Genomic DNA, 22,630 nt, shown 5'->3' with positions numbered 1-22,630 from the left:
GTAAACTTTCCTCCCTGATTAGGCTCCTCCTGGGAGGCTTTGCAGGGTCAAAACCCTCCCCTGACCTGACTTGTTATTGGGGGGGGGGGCAGAATAAACCTTCTATAGAAGCTCTATTGGACACTGCACAACTTATATGAGTGGATAGTATGTATAACTATTCAAGGCTGGAATGGACAATAACACACAATCTGCCAGTAGGTCAAAGATTCAGAATATGAATCATAAATTCAGTGATTGCCTCCTTTCCTTTGATGGTATTTCTGTGAGTATTTCTGCATCTTTATAGTATAAGCATAGCTGGTCTTTGATGGCTATGTGGTTTTGGTTTAAATGAGATATTTTTTTGTGTAATTTTAATATGAACAGCACCTGTGACTGCCTTGGATAGTTTGGGTTTCTTCAGCATCGGCTCCGACACTGTCCGCTTGCGAGGCCTCGACTTTGGTGTTTGAGAGCTTGAAGCTTCTTCGTCTGACTCTTCTTTTATTCTGTGGAAATACCAAGACTAGTCAAGTTTTGTAATGTGATCTTAAAGAATACGGGTCGCCGGAATTTTATCACTCTGGAATTTTACCCCCTGGGCAAAGCTGACGTCACTATGACGTAGTAACCTGAGCGCTCAAAAGTTTGTTCGCGGGCGGAATTTTACCCCCGAGGATTTGGAAGTATAATGAAAATAGAGGGTGATTAATTAGATTAGCAATAAAAACCGGAATTTTACCTCCTGTCCATATAACTAGCGTTTAGACAACTGAAGATGTATGGGCTGGATTTTTACCCCCAAAATTTTACCCCCCGGATTGTTACCCCCGGATTTTCACCCCCTGGAATTTAACCCCCTGGCCGGATATAGAAATTACTAAGAATGATTGATTTAAAAATAATTGATTTTCTTTTCTTATTTCTGTTTTCATTTAATTTTTATAAATTTAATTGGAATTTGTTTTGGAAATTGTTTTTATAAATTTAATTGGAAACATTTTAAATAAGTACAGCCTATCTTGATTTATTTATTTTGTAATCTCAACTAAGTAAACAGAATGCTCTGTTTAATTTTGATCATATTAACCAATATTTGGCTTCAATGATCGAATCCTGATACTCTTAATCTCAAAATTAAAATCAAAAACCTGTTCGATTAGTTGATGTTACAAATAAATTAAGATAATCTCCTTAACAATAAAATGTTTCCTATTAAATTTAAACTGAATGAAGAGAATTGACCATTCTCAATAATTTATATCTGGCCAGGTGGTAAAATTCCGGGGGTAAAAATCCGGGCCGTACATTTTGAGCTGACCTCATGAAGGGGGTAAAAGTACGGGGGTAAAATTCCGGCCCGTACACTCTAGGTTTTTATAATTTGATGTGTTCTGATTAAATTAACAACCGTGAAAATATACGTTTAATTCCGCGGTTAATCCATCAAACTGATGTCGCAAAACTCAAAAGTTCGCGGTCGGAATTTTACCCTCTGGTTTGTGACGTCACGTTTGCCCAGGGGGTAAAATTCCAGGGGGATAAAAATCCCCTACCCCAAGAATACATCTCCCAGAGCTAGAGTCTAGGCTGACTAAGAGAGACTGGAATAAGCGAGGGACTGGTTTGAGTCTGCAGTTCCGCATTTATCGCAGCAGTCACCAATAGCTTACCATTACCCTCAAACCTCTGCTAATTTGTTCTGACTATCTTTCAGAATTAGTAATAATTTACCCAAGTAAAATTGCCAAACGTTAGTTTAACTATGTTTATATGTAACTAATTTCATTACTCTTTAAAAGTCCGTTTTAATACCTGATATGCAAAAGATTAATCATAGAAAAGTTTGTTACAAACAAAGCATACATTAGCATAATAAATATTCAATGTGACGATGGTAGAGAGTTAAAAAATTTGTTCTCTATATGTCTCTGTGTTGTGTATTGTCTATGCAGGAAATAGATGCAACCATAAACTTACAATAAATCTCACTACACATAATAAATGTAAAAAGAAGAGGCCTTTGGGGAAAATCATATTGATAATAACACGTGGCAAACAATATTAATTTTTAACAATATTAACAATATATTTTAGATTTGTTTGCAATCCTGAATTATGACATGTCTTATTTAAAACTACAGGGTAGTCATAAATTATTGTACACATTTTAAGGTAAAATAAATAAATAACCAAGCAACATAGAAACATGGAAATCGTTTCATTAAATGGAAAATTTGAAACAGTTTTATAAAGTAACTGCAAAAAATTAATTATAAAAATGCCAGCAATTATGAAATGTAGTTGTAAAAAGACGGTAAAAATCACCTAAACTGTTATTGTAAGTTATGTTCTTCTGAGGTGAGGACCCTTTAGACTATATGTTGGACACTTCCCAGTCGTTCGAACTGTCTGTCCATTTTATAGAACTATTACACGGAGAATTATGGGCGTACTCTAAACGAAGCCTTCCTTCTTCGAACAGTAATTACATATTTGCTTTCATGAAACCACAGACTTTGCTTTTAGCGAATTTCCCTATAGGGAAGTAGCTATTACCGTAGGGCTCATGGTAAGACCTAGGCCCGGGACCGATTTACTGATTTTTGCAGAATTTATGTAACAATTGTTTATAGTTACTGACATTTATATAATTATTGTTTTGCAGTTACTGTATGAAACTGTTTTAAATTTGCTATTCTATGAAACGATTCCCATGTTTCTAAGTTGTTTGGTTATTTGTTTATATAATCTTAAAATGTGTCCAATAATTTATGACCACCCTGTATCAATAAACTCTGTCCTAAAGGATTTTTTCCAAACGAGGTGCTTAAATTGTTGCAGTATGAAACCATTGTAGACAATAACACCTTTACATATTGATCTGATAGTAATACCGGAAACACAACCTTTAAATCCTACGCTAGACTTCAAGGAATAAAGTTTTCTGATAAATTAGGCCACTATTATATTATTTAATAAAACTGATTTTCTACGCTTCTAAGAGATTTCAATCATAATCTAAATCCACTTACTTGACCTCCTTAGGTTTCTGGGGCTCAGCTATGGTTGGTTCAGGGGCTGGTGGAGCTGGGGGAGGGGGTCGAACTGGCAACAATGTCTTAATTGTAGGCTTACATTCTTTGTCTGAAATGGTGACCTGAAACACAAATCCTGTATAAATAAATACAAATCCAATCAAAATATCTTCATTTCCAAAAAGCATACACAAGCAGAAAATTGTAATAAATTGATCCAATAACATAGAACTTTAAACTTAAACTTGGTCCTGTTCTGTTTTTTTTTTTTTTTTTTTTTACCAAGCTGATAAGTTATATTCAGTTTTTAATTTTATTTTTTTTTAGAAAATTAACTACTGCATAGTGCACCCATAAAACTTGTTTTCCTTCATAAAGCTTCTCTTGCTCTATAACCTTTAAATCACCAATTCATAAAACCTACTTGGGGCCTGCTAACAGGGCCGCCTTGAGGGCGAAGCGAGCGGGGCGACCTTTTTTTGGAAGGTAAAAAATTTTACGTTATCGGCAAACCGCAAACAAATATTTTACGGGAAACTCATAAACATGTAATCAATGACAATGACTATTTTAAAAAAAGGCAATCGATTCCTTTTGTTTTATTCATAAAATAAATAACTTGATTTAATATACAGCTAAGCTACTATTACTACTTTTACGTCAGGCATATGACTTGGTGGCAGTACTATGAGTCCGAGACACACACACTGCGTTACCACACGCCCCACCTACACTTGCTTGTTTCTAACCTCAAAGCTCAAACTCTTACGTCAACTCATAGTCGTTTTGTGATCTCCGTTGTGAGTCGTAAATTCAATGTTTTTAGTAATTTAGTTCAGTGTAGTTGTTATGTTTATAAAAAATACTTGCAAAAAGTTTGATATCGATATATTGGACGTTGGGTCTATTGACGTAAACCCCCCAAATACCTTTTTTGGGGAGGGGGTGAAAATTTAAATCTCGCCCTGGGCGTCTATTACCCTCGGGGTGGCCCTGCCTGTTTAGTAAAGATGAGTGGTTATAGTGTAGTTTTCCTGACAGTCTGAAGTTGCTGGTTAGATCCTGAGAAGTCAGAAGCTTTTTGATGGTTTGAATCTGGCAAGTTTTTCCATGGCCATGAAAACCTCTTTCCTCTTTCCTTTTACTGTGAGAAGTCTGGGGAAGGTGCACAAAAAACACAATTCCTTACAAAATAGACATTTTCACGGCCATTATTAATTTAAACTTCCTAACCCTTTTTGTACTAGACCCTCTATCATTGCATTAGGGCCATGAACTTCCGTCATCTGGCAATGAACTTCTGCAGCTGATATGTTTCTTGCAGTCAAAAAATATCACTGACCTTATCTTGCATGCATGGGAGATTCAATCATTTTAAAAACTTGTTAAACACACAATGAAGCATGCACATCAGCTACAGCGAGCTTTGAACAGCGCCATTCTGTTCACCAATGATGCCAGTAAGTGGTGAGCCCCCTTATTTCGGCATACACATGAACTACGGAGTTTTACGCAAAAATAGCCCCTTTTTTACTTAAAAAACAACCCTCTTACATGATTTACATATCAAAATAGGTCTTTTCGTACATGAATCACATATCAAAATAGGACTTTTCAATAAGTTTACTAGCTGCATCCAAAGTTACATGCTACGCTGGGAAGGTGTTTGTACCTTGAGAGATTTGTTCTCAGATGCACTTTTGGTGTGGCCGGGCGGAACATACTTGGTGATGGTAATAGGAGTCTTGGGAGAGGAAGTCGTCATCACTGCTTCTGACGATCCAACCTAGGAGATAAATAGTAACCAGATAAGTTGCACTACATTATTTCTATCAAAGATGTGTCAAGGATCAAGAAACAAACAGATTGATACAAAATTAAAATCCATCGCCTCATTGTACATTGGTCATTTTACACCTAGATTATATATCAATTTTCATAGCTGATTTCAAATTGGTGAACTAGTAGCTTAAAGGGTAGAGTAAAGGACTAAGAATCCGTAGTCAGTGATATCGTGCGGGTTGGTCAATTTATATTAAAATTGATTTACAACATCAACAACAAAGGTGTGATGCATTTTCCAAGACTTACAGCTTCTATAATTTGTTTTTTTTTTAAGTGCCCTTGACTGTAGGCCTACTGTATTTAAGTGTAAATTACCTTGGAGATGACAGGTTTGATGACAGGCAGTGAGGTGGATGATGAGGGGGGAGGTACTGCAGGGGGTGGGGTCGGTGGTGGTGGTAGTTGTGCAGTATCAGGAACAGAGGCTGGTTTTTCCGACAGCTCTTCCTCCTCGGCACTAGTTTCATTTTCCGGGCTATCTTCAGTTGTAGTCTCTCCTTCCTCGCTTTGGTTAGGAGGTACCTGACAGTTGAATCAAATTAGTTTTTTCCTCAGTTGTCATACAAAGTTTTTGTTTCCTGGTGTAAGCGTGTCAAACAGATGATTTAAACATTTAACTTTGCCCAATATTTTTTTCACTGCTTTTCCTTACTTTGAATTACAACTGAACATGACAAAATGCAGGCTAGGTTTACTTTAATTGAATAATAATCAACAGGAAATCAGAAATATGTTGATTAAATAAATTATTACGCGTTAAAGTTAAAATAGAAATAATAATCTTCGTTTTTGTTTAAAAACATAATTATTAACTTAAAAAGTTGACAAACAGTTGGTAAATAAGGAGTATGTTTTGTTTGCTGAATTTTGTAGTCAGCATTGAAACTGTTTATATTTCGCCACAATTATGCAGCTCAGCCAACCTCAATGTTGTAAGTAAATTTGTTATGCACAAAATATTTTTTTAGCTGTCGTGTACCAAAAGTGCAGCCAAAATATTTAATATGCAAATTTGTGTTTGAAGTGTTTATTTTTTTAGTCTTAAGCATCAACTTCTTCCTCTTTAAAAAAATTTCTATTTTGCTCACTAGCTGCACAAATAACTACTGTTAAGTCCAAGGCACAAATTTAAGTAACTGACAAACTTTAGTTTAATTGTATATTAGCAAGTAAAATAACCCTGTACAGTAGCCGTTGGTGACAGTTATTTTGAACTCATAAGAACACCGCCAGGTCCAAAAAAATCAAATTTTGTAGTGAATTTTGAGGGAGGTTTTAGAAATGATTTGAATTATTTTGTATCCGAGACAGAACAAGCCAAATGAATAAACATAATTTCTTTAGTGTTGTCTGCATGTGTTTATTTATGAGTCTTATCCGATCCCTTATGAGCAGCCTCCTTGGAACCACACAACTTGTTTTATACATCTATTACTTTTCAATACATAACAGCTGTAGACACTGGATCTACACAGGATAGATTGACTGAAATACAATTCAAATAAATATTAAATTTAAATTTGCTTATTTTTATCATCCATATGCTAACCCAATATGATAACACTTCCAAGCCCTGGTTTGGTTGGTTTCAGAAGTAAACTTGCAAAAATGATGTTTATCCCTTCCCGGATGGGTGACGGATATATCCGCTTATGGTTTTTGATGTTCCGGACAGGAAGCGGATATATCCGCCTTCTCTTCAGACAGAGTGGCAGGTGCTTGAGCAGTAACCAGATGTTTTGCGGTACCAAGGCGCCACTTTCCTGCCATGGCTGTGCTCTCTCACGCGCCTACTCTCTCCTGCTCCTCACCCTCTCCCCTCGCACCACCCACCTCTCCTACGCTCCCCCCTCGACGTTTCGTGCTCAACACTACATTTTCTTTATTTATTGTTTACATATTGTTCTTTATTTATTGCCTAGCGTTGTCATGGTCATATCTTCTAAAACGAGTAGCGGAAATATCCGCTGCTTTTCTGCACATCTGCGGACGGGTAGCGGATATATCCGCATATTTAAAAAAGAGTAAAAAAATTATTTTGACAGTATGAAGTGTTCTATTGTGTTTATTTAATGTATACTTGTATAACAAAACACAAATAGGCCTAAAGAAAATTAATTTTTATTTTTTCCTATGATTTTTTCCCGTTCTATATCACGATTTTGCCCGTCCGGGAAGGGTTAGTTAATTGCCTAACTACAAACCGTGGTTACATTCTTGATTGAATTTTAAATTTCTTATTTGCTTAAAAACTGGTGAAATAAAATTTCTATCAGAAATGAAAAAAAAACTTGACTAATGTTGAAACTACCAAATCTATTAATTAGACTTGATGAAATGATTAGAAAGTACGGTAGATAGTTTTTTTTGTTTTTTTTTAATATGAAAATATAAATAATCTGGTCTGTTAACATTAAAAATGTTTTCAGAATTAAATGAATATTCTTATATCAGAATCTCACCTCACTTGGCGACTCAGCCTTTTTTTCATCCGTTTCTTTAACTACTTCCTTTGTTTCTTCTTCCTCTTTTTTGTCTATTCCTTCTTCTTTAGATTCTGGAACTGGTTGTTCTTCCTTTATCACCTCTTTTTCCAAAGTCTTTGGTTCCTCGACCATCTCTGTTTTCATTGTTGAATTTGAATCTTTGACGATCTTGATTTTCAATCTATGAACGTGTTTACATTTTTATATATTATGCATTTAAATATAAAAAGAGTTTATATTTTTATGATCCGCAATAAGAAATTGGTGTTTGGTAGACACGCTAGGCAGCCTTGAAAATTAACGCAAAACTGGCACATATATGCACCAATTTCAATTCAATGGATTAGCCTTATATACTATGGTCTAACCCATGCTTACTGATGTGTTTTTAGCCCCAGTGGCCAAAATTTTTTTGTTAAGGCCAGCTAAGAATCAAATAGTTTAACATGCGGGAAAAAGTCAAATAGGCAACATAAATTATGTCATCTCCACTCTTTATTGTTAACTGAAATGTTAAATTTAAGTTGAAAATATAAACCGAAGGGGAATCTATATTCTTATTTGTGGACCCATTTCAATGTTTAAAGTGTCAAAAGATTTGTCTCAATATTTAGTTTTGCAATAAGGTTTTAGAATAATAAAAATGCCTACCCTTAAGGTTGTGAAACCCTCTAAAAGGGTCATAGAACAATACATAGAACATACATTGAACAAATTTAAAAACAAAAAACAGCTGTTTATAAAAAGAAACTCATTAGCCTTATGGGAGTAAATATTAATGTTTGTAATATTCAGGACGTTAACACTAGGTTCTGTAATATTCAGAACCAAGTTAAACAGTTAATCAGTTTTGTTGGAAGAACAGAAAATGCCTCGAATTCAAAGAAGAAATGTTGAAAAAGGGAGGAGGAGACAATTAATGTAATAAGATAGCTTAATGCGTATGACGAGAGTAGAAAAAGAGAGGCCTGGTCTAACAGATACACCTCTCGATTCACATTCACTTGGTGAGATGAATAATACTTGCCAGTTCTCTAGGATAAAATTTGTTGGTTTAGGGGATCTCTCAAATCAAAGAAATAAAATGACCCAACTTGAAGTACTTTACACAGGTGATCAGTAAGGCAACAGTAATATTCAATTCTCAATGTTGAGAAAACTTGGTTGCAACATGTTTACTCGAACTGAAGCAGAGCGTTTAGCGTTCATTAGAAGTTATCAGTTAAAACTGAGAGTATAAATAATGTAGGTGAACCTTGACGACACAAATAGAGATTTTTTAAATTAGTTTCTAACAAGTTTTCTCTTCTAAGATGTAGTTACAAAAAGCATAACGTTTTCCTCGACATTATGTTTTATACTATGCGGCTCATTGAGCCGCACGGGTTCTCTAGTTATATTCAATTGAACGAAACCAAAATATGAAACTGTTTATTAACACACGTACCTGGGGTGCCTATCAAGGCATCCTTTACATGTTCTACTGATTGTCTACAACGTGATTACTAAAAATAAACCAATAGCTCCTAAATGAACTATAATGTTGTTATTATCAGACAGATGGCTCTTCAAAGGACCAAACAATGTCATTGATTAAGATCAATCAATCGCTTATGTGCCATTATGATACTTGAAAATAAATAAGAATAGTTTCTAAGGTATGTATCCCATATGGACAAATTCAAACAATAGAAATGCTAGTTTTTTTACCCTGGACTGGCCCCTTCTGAAGGTTCAGGAGTTTTCTTCTGTTTGTCAGCTTCATACCTGCAAACAAAAATACAAACTTAATTAAGTGTTAGCTAAACCAACATTAAGCTAAAAGATTCATACATCCTAGCCTCTTTTGACGTCATCAACATATTCACGAACTTTCCTATCAATGAAACATTGAATTTACTGAAAAACAATTTGGACAAACATTCCTCACTACCAACGAAGGTGAAACATGAATTAGTCATCTTAACCAGAGGTGTACTGAAAAAGAGTTATTTTGAATTTGAAAACAAGTATTATATCCAGAACGACGGACTAACAATGGGTTCGTCTCTTTCAAGTATACTCACAGAATTATTCCTGAACCAAGTAGAAAACAAACACCTTTGGTCTGATTCTAACCGACACCTCAATAAAATAATCCACTATAGTAGGTACGTAGACGACACCCTCATCTTATTCAACAGCAACGAGAGACAAATCAGCCTACTCCATGCATACTTGAATAGAATTCACAAAAACCTACAGTTACCCTTGAAATAGAAGAAACCAAATCCATTAATTTCCTAGACGTTACCATTACCAGAAACAACAGCCAATTGTCATTTAAAATCTACAGAAAACCAACGACAAACGGATCAGACGATTCATTCATTACTACATCCCCCATATAAACGTATAACAGCTGAATACAATTAGTTTTGTCCTACTCTCCATCCCAATGAGTCCAACTGATTACAACGACAAAGTAAATACTTAAAAACATAAAGCAGTAGCCAATGGCTATAATAGTTCCCTGATTGATAAATAAACACCCCCGCCGCAGCAAACCTGCTGACTAAGCGAATTTCCATTTGCCTGAATTGATTTTCAATTAAATCTATTTAAATAACATTAGGTTTAACGAGTAGGCTACCTAGGATTGCTGCTACAAGGAAACTAATTAAGTGTGTTTTTTTAGGAAAGTAATAATATCTTAGTATGAAATAAATAAATTTGCCAAGTTTGGTCATAATATATCCTAAACAAGCAAACTACAAAACGTTACAGCTCATGACATCTAAGCTGGCACATGGCCTAGCGCGGACAGTGTAAGTGGGAGGAGGGTGGAGGTAGGGAAAGACCGGACTGCAAACATTTCCGCTGCCTCACAGGGTTGACTCCCCTTGTATTATGTACTTGAGCGCCTACATATGGGTCGTGAGGACAGGTAATGCAACCGGCATGACGTAATGTTTTTGAAATAGGTACTAGTAGCGATCGGCCAAGTGCCAGCTTAGATTTCACGAGCTGTACAATATCCTCCATAAGAATAAAATGGAAATTTTAAATTTACAATATTTTTAATTTTTTCTATAACCAATGAGTGTACAAAAACACTTTGATTTACTAAATTATTTGTTTTTTTAAGCTCTTTAAAATGGTTTAGGGATATATTAATTGGAAAATTTTGTGTCTTGAGGGTCAAAAATTTGAATTAGAAAAACCAATTTTTACCCCATAAAATTGTCTGTAAAACCACGTTCTCATGGTCCGATCAAGCAAAGATTTCAAAGAATTTTCATGGTCAGGAATTAAATTTTCTACAAAACACTTTTAAACGTTTTCCGAAAATCACACTCCTTCACCTTAGAAAATCGCCCTACTTCTAAAATTTGTAAAATTTCTCGGTTTTTTTACGGTTTTTTATTGAACAAGCATTTTTTAAATGTGCGACTAGCTGGCATGCTTGTCCAATAAAAAATACCCCGCCGCAACAAATCTGCAGACTAAGGGAATTTCCATTTGCCTGATTGGATTTATACTAAAATGCCTCCTTATATCACATGTATTCTTTATTTATCCCTATTTAAATAGAATGAGCTTAATGAGTACTTAGGTTTGCTGCAACAGGAAGGGTAAAAAAAGTGTTTTTTTTTTTTTGTAAAATGTTAATAGTTTGGAAAGAAATTAATGTATTTTCCAAATTCGATCAAAATATGTTCATAAACAAGCAAGCTAGACAAAAAAGGAACGAGATAAGGATAACATCGGAGTAGGGGTAGGGGTCAACGCTGACGACACGTGACAGTCGCGACTCACCCTCAGCCGGGGCCGTATCACGTGTTACCTTCGTCTGGACGACCAGTACTAAGTGTTTCTTGTTTCCATGTGTTATTGTGGTGTTTTGTCACCTATTTATTATTAAACATTTGACGAACTCCACTACGAGAAATATCCAATGAAGACTACTTGACATTCTTCTGACCTGATGATGTGCTCCATTCGAAGCATGAAACAGCTGTAGGCTGTAGTCTTAACAAACTACAAAGAATCGTTTTCATAGTAACATGATAATTTAAACCACTGTTTTTTAAAACTTGCTTCTTTATTTATGTAAAAACGGCAATAGGCTACTGCAATAGATAGAAATATGCAGTTTGGGGGAATCGTCTATTGACGTAGGGGCCACAATTGTTGTGAATTTAATGTGAAGTTCCCATTCAACCCCTTTCTCCCCCTACCCTTAACTTAAAATGTTTAAATTGCAAGGTCCCCTCTAGAGCGTATCAAATGTGAGGGCATGAAAAAAGAAAAAGAATCGCACACACTAGAGATCTCTAGGTCAATCCTATCAAAAGTTATGGGAGATCAAAATTTGAATTTTTCGCCCTTTTTTTAAAAGAAAAACACATTTTTTTAAACGGCTGTAGCTCCAAAACGTAAGAGCTACCTAGCAAAGATTTCAAAGGATTTTCATGGTCAGAAATTAAATTTTCTACAAAACATTCTTAAGCGTTTTCCGAAAATCACACTCCTTCACCTTCAATAATCGCCCTGCTTCTAAAATTTACAAAAAAATTTCCTTAAACAAGCATTTTCAATGGTGTGACTAGTTGGCATGCTTGTTCTATAAAAAATACCCCGCCGCAGCAAACCTGCAGACTAAGTGAATTTCCATTTACCTGGCAGGATTTCTACTAAAATAATCCTTAAAAATTGTCAGATTTATTTCCTATTTGAATAACATTAATTTTAATGAGTACTTAGGTTTGCTGCTATGGGGAAGATATTGAGGTGTGTTTTTTTATTGAAATGTTGATAGGTTAGTAGGAAATAAACAAAGTTGCCAAATTTGATTAAAATATATCCATAAACAAGCAAACTACAACAGTTTATTTATTCTCCATGAAAATAACATGGAAATTTTAAATTTAAAATTTTTTTTTATTATCTCTGTAACCGTTGGGCATACAATAACACTACAATATACAAAATTATTAATTTTTTTTTAAGCTCTACAAAATGGTTCCCGCACACTCCATATTTCTATCTATTGCAGTTTATACATAAATAAAGACGCTTAAAAAAACCCCCCGTGTATAGTTAAGTGTAGTAGTGTTAGTAAATATGTGAATTACTCCCAATAAATACAAAAAGTCCACAGTCATATGAATGCTTAATCTCGACAGATGCTTGGCGTGATTGGCAAACGTCCAAAAATAATCCAGCCCCAAAACAAAATTCAATGTAAAAGAATCTTTGCTCTAAGATCGAGTATATTTATCCAAAAAGTTTGGTGATTTTCGGTTTTGGATCAAATCTAGTTTTCAAGTAGAGTGCTTACTACTACTTAGCTGTCTACCACTTTCCTCTAAAAAAGCTCTTTTTTCTGTGTTCCAATCTCCCTTAATGTATTACCAAGCCTTGTGTTTTTTCTTTCAAAAATTAACTTTATTTTTTTCCACGTACCTGGAGACCCGCTCAGCCAGCGTGTTCTTTGGGGTCATAGCCTCCGCCCTAGAGTCCTCTAAGGGTTCGCCCACTGTCCGAGCGTACGCCAGGTCAGCCACGTTGGGTGTCGAGCCAAAAAAGTTACTGTACTCAGGATGGTAGTGCTTCATGTGCATCTGCCACAAAACATCACTAAAATTATACTAAAATTAAACATTATAACAAATTCCTGTGAAGTATGTAAATTACAATCAATTACTTTGTATAAAAGCATTTCAGTTCAAATAACCCAATTTTTCTTCTAAATATAATTGTTAATAGCTAGAAAATAAAATGAGAAACTGTGCCCAAATTGATCAAATGATGTATCAGACAAAGTCAGAAAGTAAATCATGTAACCTACACAATTAGACGTTACATAAAAGTACAACCCCCTTAAAACAACAGTTAGCTATGTCCTAAAAGAAAATAGTCTTTTTAATAAATCTCGGGGGACAAAAGTGATCAAATACCTTATCCAGGCGTAAAATTATTAATACTCATGAACATTAAAAAAAAAGGGAACAAAATATAATATAATAACTAATAAAATAAAAAATGTACAACACAACAATTCAAGTTAACATTGGTTATAAAACTAGGGGGGAATATTCCAAGCTCAGAGTCGTGTTTTTAATATTACAAGGTTCGTGAACAGGGGGTAATATCCCCTTCACTTGTTTGAAATGTGATGGCTCACCAGCGGCTATTATGTGTTTTTCGCCGTTTATCTTAATTGCAATATTGCAAATTGTCAGAACTAGTGACTATGCCGATTTCGTGCAAAACACAAGAGGCTATTGCAGTTGTAGAACAATCGGAAACACCATAACGATCACTAACCAATTCAGTCCAATTTAATCCTCATTTGCCTCTCAGGGGACTTCTTTTTTGGAAGTTCAGGTAAACATTCTAGGTTACTGTCACTACAATCGTCAGTTTTAGTTGGTGAGCACAGGGAAACATTAACATCACCATCCTGTTGTTCAATTTTGGAAACTTTAACTTCAAAATCACATTGATAAAACTGAGCTCAAGTGAATTTGTATTGCTATGTGCGCAACATATATCATATTGATATATGATGACAGGAAGATCAATTCTGACTTTGTCTGTTGTTTTTGTTAAGTTACTATCTGAATGTGTACAAGCAGATTTTCGGTATTACATTTTCATATTGATAATTATTTTTCAAATAAGTCTAGTACAAAAATGAAATTTTTCTTGATTTTTCGCAATATTTACTGCTCATTTGCGACCGGAAGATCTTAGCATACAATACTATTATTTAAATATCAATTCCTTAATGTCTTGCAGATGACATTTTAAACTATTAAATATTCAAAAAAAATTTGTTCAAACTTAGAGAACATACGCAACCCGAAGATAATGACCAATATTTTTAATATTTATTCCCTATTTTGGTTTTGCAATTCAGCAACTTTTCTAAGGTATTACAACTCAAAAAAAATAATGATTTTTCAGCCCACCCTAGTATCCATGGCCATGAGAGTTAGAGTAAGAAAGTAAGTTATTTAGTGTTGTATTAATTATTGCTTATTTAGTGCTAGTAGATAATGTGAAGATTAGACAGGAGATTTTATATTTTTTTATGAACTTACTTGAAAAAGGTTTTCTTTCCTGAACGACTTCCCGCAGCATGTGTAACCACCGTCAGGAGTCCGAAGCTCTAAACATACAGGTTTTTTAGTCATTTTTAGTTAGCAAGGAAGTGCAATAGCTTGAGATATGTATACAAATTTGGCTGTACAAAATGGCCCAGCTGATCTTAACAAGTAGCATAACTAACTACACAAAGCTTACGGTAGCCTATCACATGTAAAACTAATCCTTATTCAAAAATTATTCAACAGAAAAAAAAATTAAGAATTGGTTGCCAACTTAAAGATATTAAAAATAATAATTTATATTCTATTTTAAAGGAAAGCCATTTGGCTGGTTAGGATTTGTTTTTTTTTTTTAAGGAAACTAGCATACCTGAGAAAATTTGAGTTCAGAGGCTGATTGTATGGCTAAACATTGCATCGATATTTCCTTCTGATATCAGTGTTAAGGTTTGTGTTTTCTTATTGTGTATCTATTAGCACATAGACTCTTATTTTCTCAGGTAAACTAGCTGAACTCTATTCACTTTAAAACAGTTTAATAATATCTAATTTGATGGTAACAAAAATAAATCTTCTAAATTCAAGCATGCATATTACCAGCTAAAGCAGATGGTAAGGTGGGAGTAGTCGCTTCAGTTTGCGGTTTTGGAGACTGCTCGCCTTTTTTCTCCTCTTTCAATTGTGCTTTGGGCGTTGCTTTCATTTTTTTGGAGTCCGGTGTGGGCTCAGTCTTTGGAACTGATTTCCTACAAAAATGAGCAGTATATAACAGACAAAATTAAATTTGTAGTCATTAAACATTGAAAATTACTGACAAGACATTAGAATGATACAAGAGCCTGTGTTATGACCCCGATTTTTTACAATTATAAAATAAAAACTACATTATTATGAAAATAAAAATTGAGCAATCCAATCTTACGAGAACACAAAATCTTTGTGGACTGGAAATCAATTAGCCAAAAAGTGGAAAAGTACTGATGCCATTACAGTAGAACCTCTTTAATCCGAACCCCCGTAATCCGAACATCCACTAATCCGAACCCCTCATTGCTGTACTCTATACACAGAACAGTAGTTCTTCATTGGATATACTGATACACACCGTAATTGTTTCTATTGTAATGTAGGCCTACCGTACTGTTTATTCCCTATGTTTACTACTGTATTAAATAAACACTGTATTTTACTTTATAAAGCATTTTTTACTTTTCCCTAGCAATTGTTATATAAAAAAACAATATATTCTGTAATCCGAACTATTCAATAGTCCGAACTACCCCCGGTCCCAATTAGTTCAGATTAAAGAGGTTCTACTGTACTCTGAGATATAAACCAATGTGAATGTGTCAACTGTCAATGGTAAATGTTTAACTAAAAATAAATAACAACTGATCCACGGACCTGAAAGTGATGTTCTGGCCTTTATCCGCAAAAGTCTATATTGCCGTTTATTAAATCAAATTCTTCAAATCAATAATTCAAATTAAATAGGTAAATTTCATTTTCATACTTCTCTGATTTTTTTACTGCAGGTGAACTCTTGGTTGGTGGCGTGATCAAATTTTCTATTGGTTTCCTTCTTCCGTCAGTCTGCGAGCGAATCATCTCCATCTTACGCCCAACCATGAAGTCAAAGCTTTCGTCAGGAAACGGAACTTTTAGCTCAGCAAAGTAGTTACGCAGCTCATTACGAGACCTAAACTTGCGACCGTCCGCACTGAAACCATCAAAACATGACAAGACACTCAAGACAGGTTGACGAGTGAACACACAATTATGTTCTTTATTTGGGTACAGATTTTTATCTTATAAAATGCTCAGTTTAAAAAATACTAGGTAGCCTATGCGGTCTAAGGTTCGCCAATTGGACAGAGTGAACAAAGATGTAAACAAATCATATTACTGTATTTCTAAATGGATTTTTTTTATAAAAACGGTCACAGATTATGATATAACAAACATTTAATAATTTTTCAATACTTTATCACATGAGAATCTAATTAATTTTAAGCCTGACAATACAAGCAATCTTCTGGCGTCTTTCCATCTCCATTTCTTTAATGCCCGTGTACAATTGACAATTATGCTTGTAACTATTCTTAGTTTCCCTTGTGTTTTCTTTAGTCTTTCACCCAAAAGTTTTTCCTTTGTACTGTTCTTGGGTCGTATATTGGCTTGTTCATAAACATATATGATGCTTTATTTACAGTTACGTTGTTAATTGGTAACCATTATTGGCACCCATAAGCCTCATGTTAAATATTAAACATTTTAAGTTAGTCTCAATTTTTTAGGTAGCCTATTATTAAGTTAGAATTTGTATAACATTCTCACTATTTGACAAAATAACTTTTTTAGTAAGTTTGGCAATGTTATGCTCAGCCGTTATTGAGTCATGCCTTTACATGATTTGCATAAGGCCCGATCTCAAAAACTGCAATCAAGTCCAGCTCACAACATGCACACGTGTACCCGCAACATAACCCTTACAAAACATTTTTCTAATTTTAAGACTTCCAGGATTTAAAAATTAGGCAGTCTGGTTTTGTCCTTGGCCAGCCTCACATGCTTGTACATAATTTCGTAAATATGAATGTTTCTGTATGTGTTTATGTGTGAAGTATTTTGACAACGATAAACGACAACAACGATGATTTTTGAGGCTAGTGCAAGAAGATATGTTTGACAATTGACAACTGAAGAGAACGGTTTGAAAATGGAGTTTTAACCCTAAAACTATAGTCATCCACAACAATATATGACTTACTAGCAGAGTACCCGTCCTTCGTACGGGGTTGGCAAATAAGTATAAAATGCTTATTGCAGTTATACCCGATCTTTGCGCTTGAGATGTGAGAAAACACGGTTTGAGAAAATTTGCTTCCTCAAAATTACGGTATGCGATAGTATTACACATCTACCATAGCCATAATGTTCTACTACTTCACCTACACAATAGAGAAAGATAGATTATTATAAATTTGCAAAATATCATAAATTATTCATGAAATTAAAAACATAAACATAACTGTTAACAATCCTACTTTGACAGTTCTCATTGTGCATCACAGTTTTTTGTTGCTGCTTAGTTCAAATTAGCTGTTTTCATAAATAATGAAAAAAATAATAGTGCTGCACCCTGTTGGTAAATCTTATAAATTTGTAATGCTTTTGCATATCATAGAACCAACTCTTTTAGTTGAAACAGCATACTAAATTCTTTAATTCCCTTTGAGGCCCGATTTCACCAAACACTTAAACCGCCGTTAAACCATGCTCTAACTGCAGTTAACTCTTAACTGACGAAATCGGATTTCACCACACGCCGTTAGAGCTAGTTTAGACTAAACCGTCGTTAGATAATTAACTGCCCAATTTTGACCGGTTAAATCCTTCGTTAAGTAAATATCAGCTGGCTTTAAGTTTAAAGTTTATATGGAAAGGCAAAATGGTAGAAGAGAATACGATACGAATAAGCTTTTAAAAGTAAGTGATGGCGATGAAGAGTAGCCTATGTTGTTCGCCGAACTAGGTGGATAAGAGAAAGGGTTAATAATTTTGATTTTAATAACAAAGATGAAATTGATTTTATTATTAGATATGAACTATCAAAACGTTTAGTCTTTTTCTTTAGGAAATGAATACAAACCACTGTGTTTAGGCTATCTCACATAGTGCATTGCTTTAGGTTATCCCACAAGGTTTTTAGTTAAGGCGTATATCTGTGATCAGCGACCGCATTGAACTGATTGGCGATCAAGAGCCGTACTCTTTTATCCCGGCTATAAAGAGTGTCCCGGCTCTTCTACCAACATTATCAAATTTATTATTTCGTTGTTCGAAAAAATAGGCTCCCTTTTCCTTTTCCCGGCTTTGGGTAACCCTAACCCAACGTTCAAACAATTGTTTTGCGTTCGGTCAGACGTAATTAAAGAAAAATCTAAACCTAAATTGTCATTATTCTGCTAGTATTTTATATAAAATTATTATTTTGGTGTTATCTTTATTGTGTCTCGTTCTTGTAATTCTTTTGCCCCAGTTTTTTCACTACTTCAAATGTACCAAACTGGTTAGTGAACAAACAGAATATTGAACATCCCTGTAAAAAGTTGGATTTTGAGTCTTTACTCGACCGCAAAACTCAATCAATTTGTTCCTCGAATATGTTTGATCAACATTGCTTTGCCTTTATTTACTTATGTTAATTGTTTTGGTATTATTCTTGCTTTCTGTTGTTATTTTGCTCTTTTTGCTCAGAATCTATTGTATTCCTGTAAGCTTGCTGTCTCCAGTCTTGTTTTCACTACCTCATAAACAATGATTTATTTTCTAGGTTATGTTTACTTGCTCCTGTAACAGCCCGGTATTATGACAGTTCACTGCCACTGCCACCTGGATTTTACTCTAACTCTCGTTTATAAAACCAGCGTTAGTTTTGACGCGTTTTTGTTGGTGAAACCAGATTTCCTGAACTGTGGTTTAAATCATGGGTTTGTTTTAACCGAGGATTAACTAAACCATCATTAGCGAGAATTTGGTGAAATCGGACCTGAATATGAATACTCATAAGGTTAACATGGGGAACTGCGGGGAACTGCAGAGCCACTGGGGCGGAGCCCAAAAGGATTTTTGAGATAAGAATATGCCTAAGTTATATGTTAATCGGGAATGTGAGCTATCATCATGCCAAATTTCAGCTCAATCCGACCAGTATTTTTCGTGTTTACTTGTCACAAACATACATCCATACATCCAAACTTTCTCATTTATAATATTAGTAGGACTAACGACAGATTAGTAACCTCGTTTAAGTTAAAAAATATATCCTGGATTCAAATCTATATATATAAAAGGCAAAGCCCTCACTGACTGACTGACTGACTGACTCACTCACTCACTCATCACTAATTCTCCCACTTCCCATTTACCTAGGAGGCTGAAATTTGGTACACTGATTCTTTAGGCATTAAATAGGAAAACTAAGTTGTTTTTATTCTGATCGGACTCTCGGGCTCCGCCCCAGTGGCTCTGGAGTTTCCCATGTTAACCTTATGAGTACTCGCATTTAAATGGAATTAATGAATCTTAACAGCTGTTTCAATTAAACAAGTTGGTTCTGTTCTATGATGTGCAATAGCATTAAAGTTACAAGGATTACCAACAGGGTGCAGCACTATTATTTTTTATTTATTTATGACAACAGCTTATTTGTAACCAAAAGGTGAGTGAGCGTAGCGAACGAACTTCAACCTAAAGGCAAGTTAGCGTAGCGAACGAGCTCCAACCTAAAGGTGAGTGAGCGTAGCGAACGAAGTTCAACCAGGACGTGATTGAGCCATGCGAACGAGCTCACTTATGAAGTAAAACGGGGCAAAGCCCGCGGGTACAGCTAGTTATGTATAAATTTTAAAAAATCACAAGTTTAATCCTAAACTGCAATGTTAGGCTCTACGAGAAGTTGTTTGGCAGAGGTTGCAGTTTCATTATGTCTCTACAATAAAAAGTAACTCACTTGACTAGAAAGACGTCCCATTTGACTCCAGTCTTGCGCCTCATTGTGTGTTTGGTCCAGCCAGCCGGCAACTTCTTGTCTGGGATGATGATTGACTCCCGGTAGTAACCTGAGAACAAACAGTGATATCTCTGTTAAAGCAAAATACCCCCGCCGCAGCAAACCTGCAGACTAAGCAAATGTCTATTTACCTGGCTGGATTTCTACTAAAACATTCCCTGAAAATCGTCAGATTCATTTAGTATTTAAATAACATTAATTTTAATTTTAATGAGTACTTAAGTTTGCTGCTACAGTGTTGTTTTGTTTTCTCCCAGGGAAGAACCATTGCTCTTGGAAGGTTGTGACGACTTCGTTGACATGCTTGACAAGAATTCACCATGTTTTCTATGTCTTGATCAAGTGTTGGCCACCAGAAATAGCTTCAGGCCAACGCCTTTGTTCGAACAATGCCCTCATGTCCCATGTGTAGAAGTTTCAGAGCTTGTTGCCTGAGAGTAGATGTAATGATCACCCTAGTTCCCCAAAGTAAACATTGTTTGTATTAAGAAATTGAGTTTTGCCGAGAAATGAAAGGCGTAAGGTTGAGATCTGAGTTATAAGTTGGCCAGCCACGTTGAGTCCATAAGATTACTTTTGATAGAAGTGGATCCTTTTCTGTTTCTTTTGCTATTATATTAGCAGTAATTGGTTTAACCTCATCGGTATTTTCCTCCGGTATTTAACCTCCGATGTATTTTCTTCAGAGCACTGTTCAGCGACAGGTCGTCCGAGAGTGGTAGGAGTAGGCTCGTTGGAAAGCCTACACAATGCCAATTTTTGTAGTCATAGAGCAATGGTCGCCTGAGCTAGTGCGGTTGTTATAGAGTCGTTTTTATAAAATAGTGAATTCATTCATTGCTACTCAGCGCCAGTTTCATGCATTCTTTCAATTAAAATTAAGGCGACATGGAGAAGTTCTGTTCAGGGTGTCTACTACATTCTGGATAAAAAATTCATGGACAATTCCCGTACATTTAAGGACACTTTGCCGTAACCTTTGTCAGTGTCATTAGGCCTACCGAATAATTTTCCTGATTTGTAAAACTGTATTAATCTTGTTATTCACTGTAGTTGTACCAGAGAGAAAAGTAAATAATAATAGATAAGAGTTAAAAATTACAAAATATAAATTTATTGAAAGTAAACAAACATAGGCCTACCTATACTTTAGGTAAGAATAAAGCTTTTATAGTGTAACAGAGAAACGCAATCATTGGCTCCTGCGATAGCGACAAATATCTCCATCCGTCACGTAAACTTCATAACATAGCTTATCCGATCCAGGCCGATTAATTTGGCATGATTCGCCCTGGCACAACGTTAGGTTCGTGATTACATTTGAAAAAAAATCTTTAATGCATATTGTTACTCAATTCTTAGTACAAAATCAAGGTATGGTAAGCGGCTATGAATAAGCAATAAGCACAGAGTAAGATTATTGTATTTTCATTTGCAAAGTTAATATCGACACATAGCAATCATCATTAGTTGTTTATCTTAGGCTCAATTAAATTTTCTTAATATATTTTACAGCTCTTTCAAGAATCAAAATACCCAGGCCTAAACCTAATTATTTAGAAGGGCCTATATAAACTGAGTAACAAACAATGAGGTTATAATAGCAGCAAAGTCACTGTCATCATTCTAGTTCATAAGATTTTGATTGCTTAAAGCATACAACTCAATAAATAAATATATGGGAAACAAAAAACATTGAAACCTGAATAGCCAACAATATAAGACAAAGATACAGAAAATGCAATGACATAATTTGAAACCAAGCAGGCCTACATAGTGATAAAACATTAATGCAAACAACAATGCTTGTGGTTTTGTCAATTGAAAGATAAAATGTCCATAAAAAAGGGGTTAACTTACAAAATAAGACTGTAGATTATTTACATGTTTAATATGAAACCATAAACAGTTTTATGGCACTAGGCACTGGCCGCGGCAAATTGAATCTTCAAGCCGAAAGTACAAGTAAGAAGAGAAATTTAACAGCCATTATAAAGCTATTATTTTTACAAAATAGGTTTGGGATCTAATAATAATTACCCTAGTAATAAAAAAAGAAGTTGTAAAGGAATAAAAGTGATACAACTTTTATGAGCTAGCTGCTGAGTCAACAGTTCTTGGAAGTACTTGACTTGACACTTGATTGTCGTGATAAAATATTAATGGGTTTGAGATTGTTAATGGGATTTTATTGCATAATTACTCTAGTAATAAATTATGAAAATGTAAACAAACATCTGATAAACCTTTTATGTGCTCCTAACCAACTAGCGATCAATAAAATTATGGCCCATTAAAAATTTAAGGACATAGTCTGGCATTTAAGGACAATTCCCGTACATTTCATGGCCAGTAAAAATTTAAGTACAATTCCCGGTTTTCCCGGATTTCCCGGTTGGTAGACACACTGTCTGTTGCTTAGCACAAAAATGCAGTGGGTTACTTACTTTAGGATAACTGCTTCTGGGTTGAAAAGGAAGCTGACAGGCCTTCCAAAGTCAGATCAGATGCCAGACAACAAACATTTGATAGAGTTTGTGCTGCTGTGGAAAACAGTCCTCGTAGGCCAGCCCGAAAACAAGCGGCTGCCTTGAACATGTCTAACCG

At 35.0% G+C, this 22,630-nt stretch overlaps 1 protein-coding gene across 4 annotated transcripts in view; it reads right to left on the bottom strand.

Moving 5' to 3' along the window:
• The window catches only part of LOC129002436 (PHD finger protein 20-like), a 79,908-nt gene that overhangs the window by 11,897 nt on the left and 45,381 nt on the right, over positions 1 to 22,630 (bottom strand). For all 4 annotated transcript variants that reach the window (XM_054430232.1, XM_054430233.1, XM_054430234.1 and 1 more), the window contains 11 exons: positions 19,964 to 20,072; positions 15,962 to 16,168; positions 15,046 to 15,194; positions 14,443 to 14,510; positions 12,800 to 12,957; positions 9,062 to 9,118; positions 7,328 to 7,532; positions 5,181 to 5,387; positions 4,693 to 4,806; positions 3,018 to 3,142; positions 373 to 491 (listed from right to left, as the gene is read on the bottom strand). In XM_054430232.1, coding sequence (XP_054286207.1) covers positions 373 to 491; positions 3,018 to 3,142; positions 4,693 to 4,806; positions 5,181 to 5,387; positions 7,328 to 7,532; positions 9,062 to 9,118; positions 12,800 to 12,957; positions 14,443 to 14,510; positions 15,046 to 15,194; positions 15,962 to 16,168; positions 19,964 to 20,072 — 1,518 coding nt within the window. The remainder of the gene's footprint in view (positions 1 to 372; positions 492 to 3,017; positions 3,143 to 4,692; positions 4,807 to 5,180; positions 5,388 to 7,327; positions 7,533 to 9,061; positions 9,119 to 12,799; positions 12,958 to 14,442; positions 14,511 to 15,045; positions 15,195 to 15,961; positions 16,169 to 19,963; positions 20,073 to 22,630) is intronic.

Source organism: Macrosteles quadrilineatus, unplaced genomic scaffold (genome assembly GCF_028750875.1).
Source record: "Macrosteles quadrilineatus isolate MER2022 unplaced genomic scaffold, UCM_ALF_1.0 Scaffold_9__3_contigs__length_116548681, whole genome shotgun sequence".
Classification (NCBI taxonomy): Eukaryota; Metazoa; Arthropoda; class Insecta; order Hemiptera; family Cicadellidae; genus Macrosteles; species Macrosteles quadrilineatus.
Note: the sequence above shows the minus strand (reverse complement) of the source record. Positions and strands in the feature narration are given on the sequence as shown.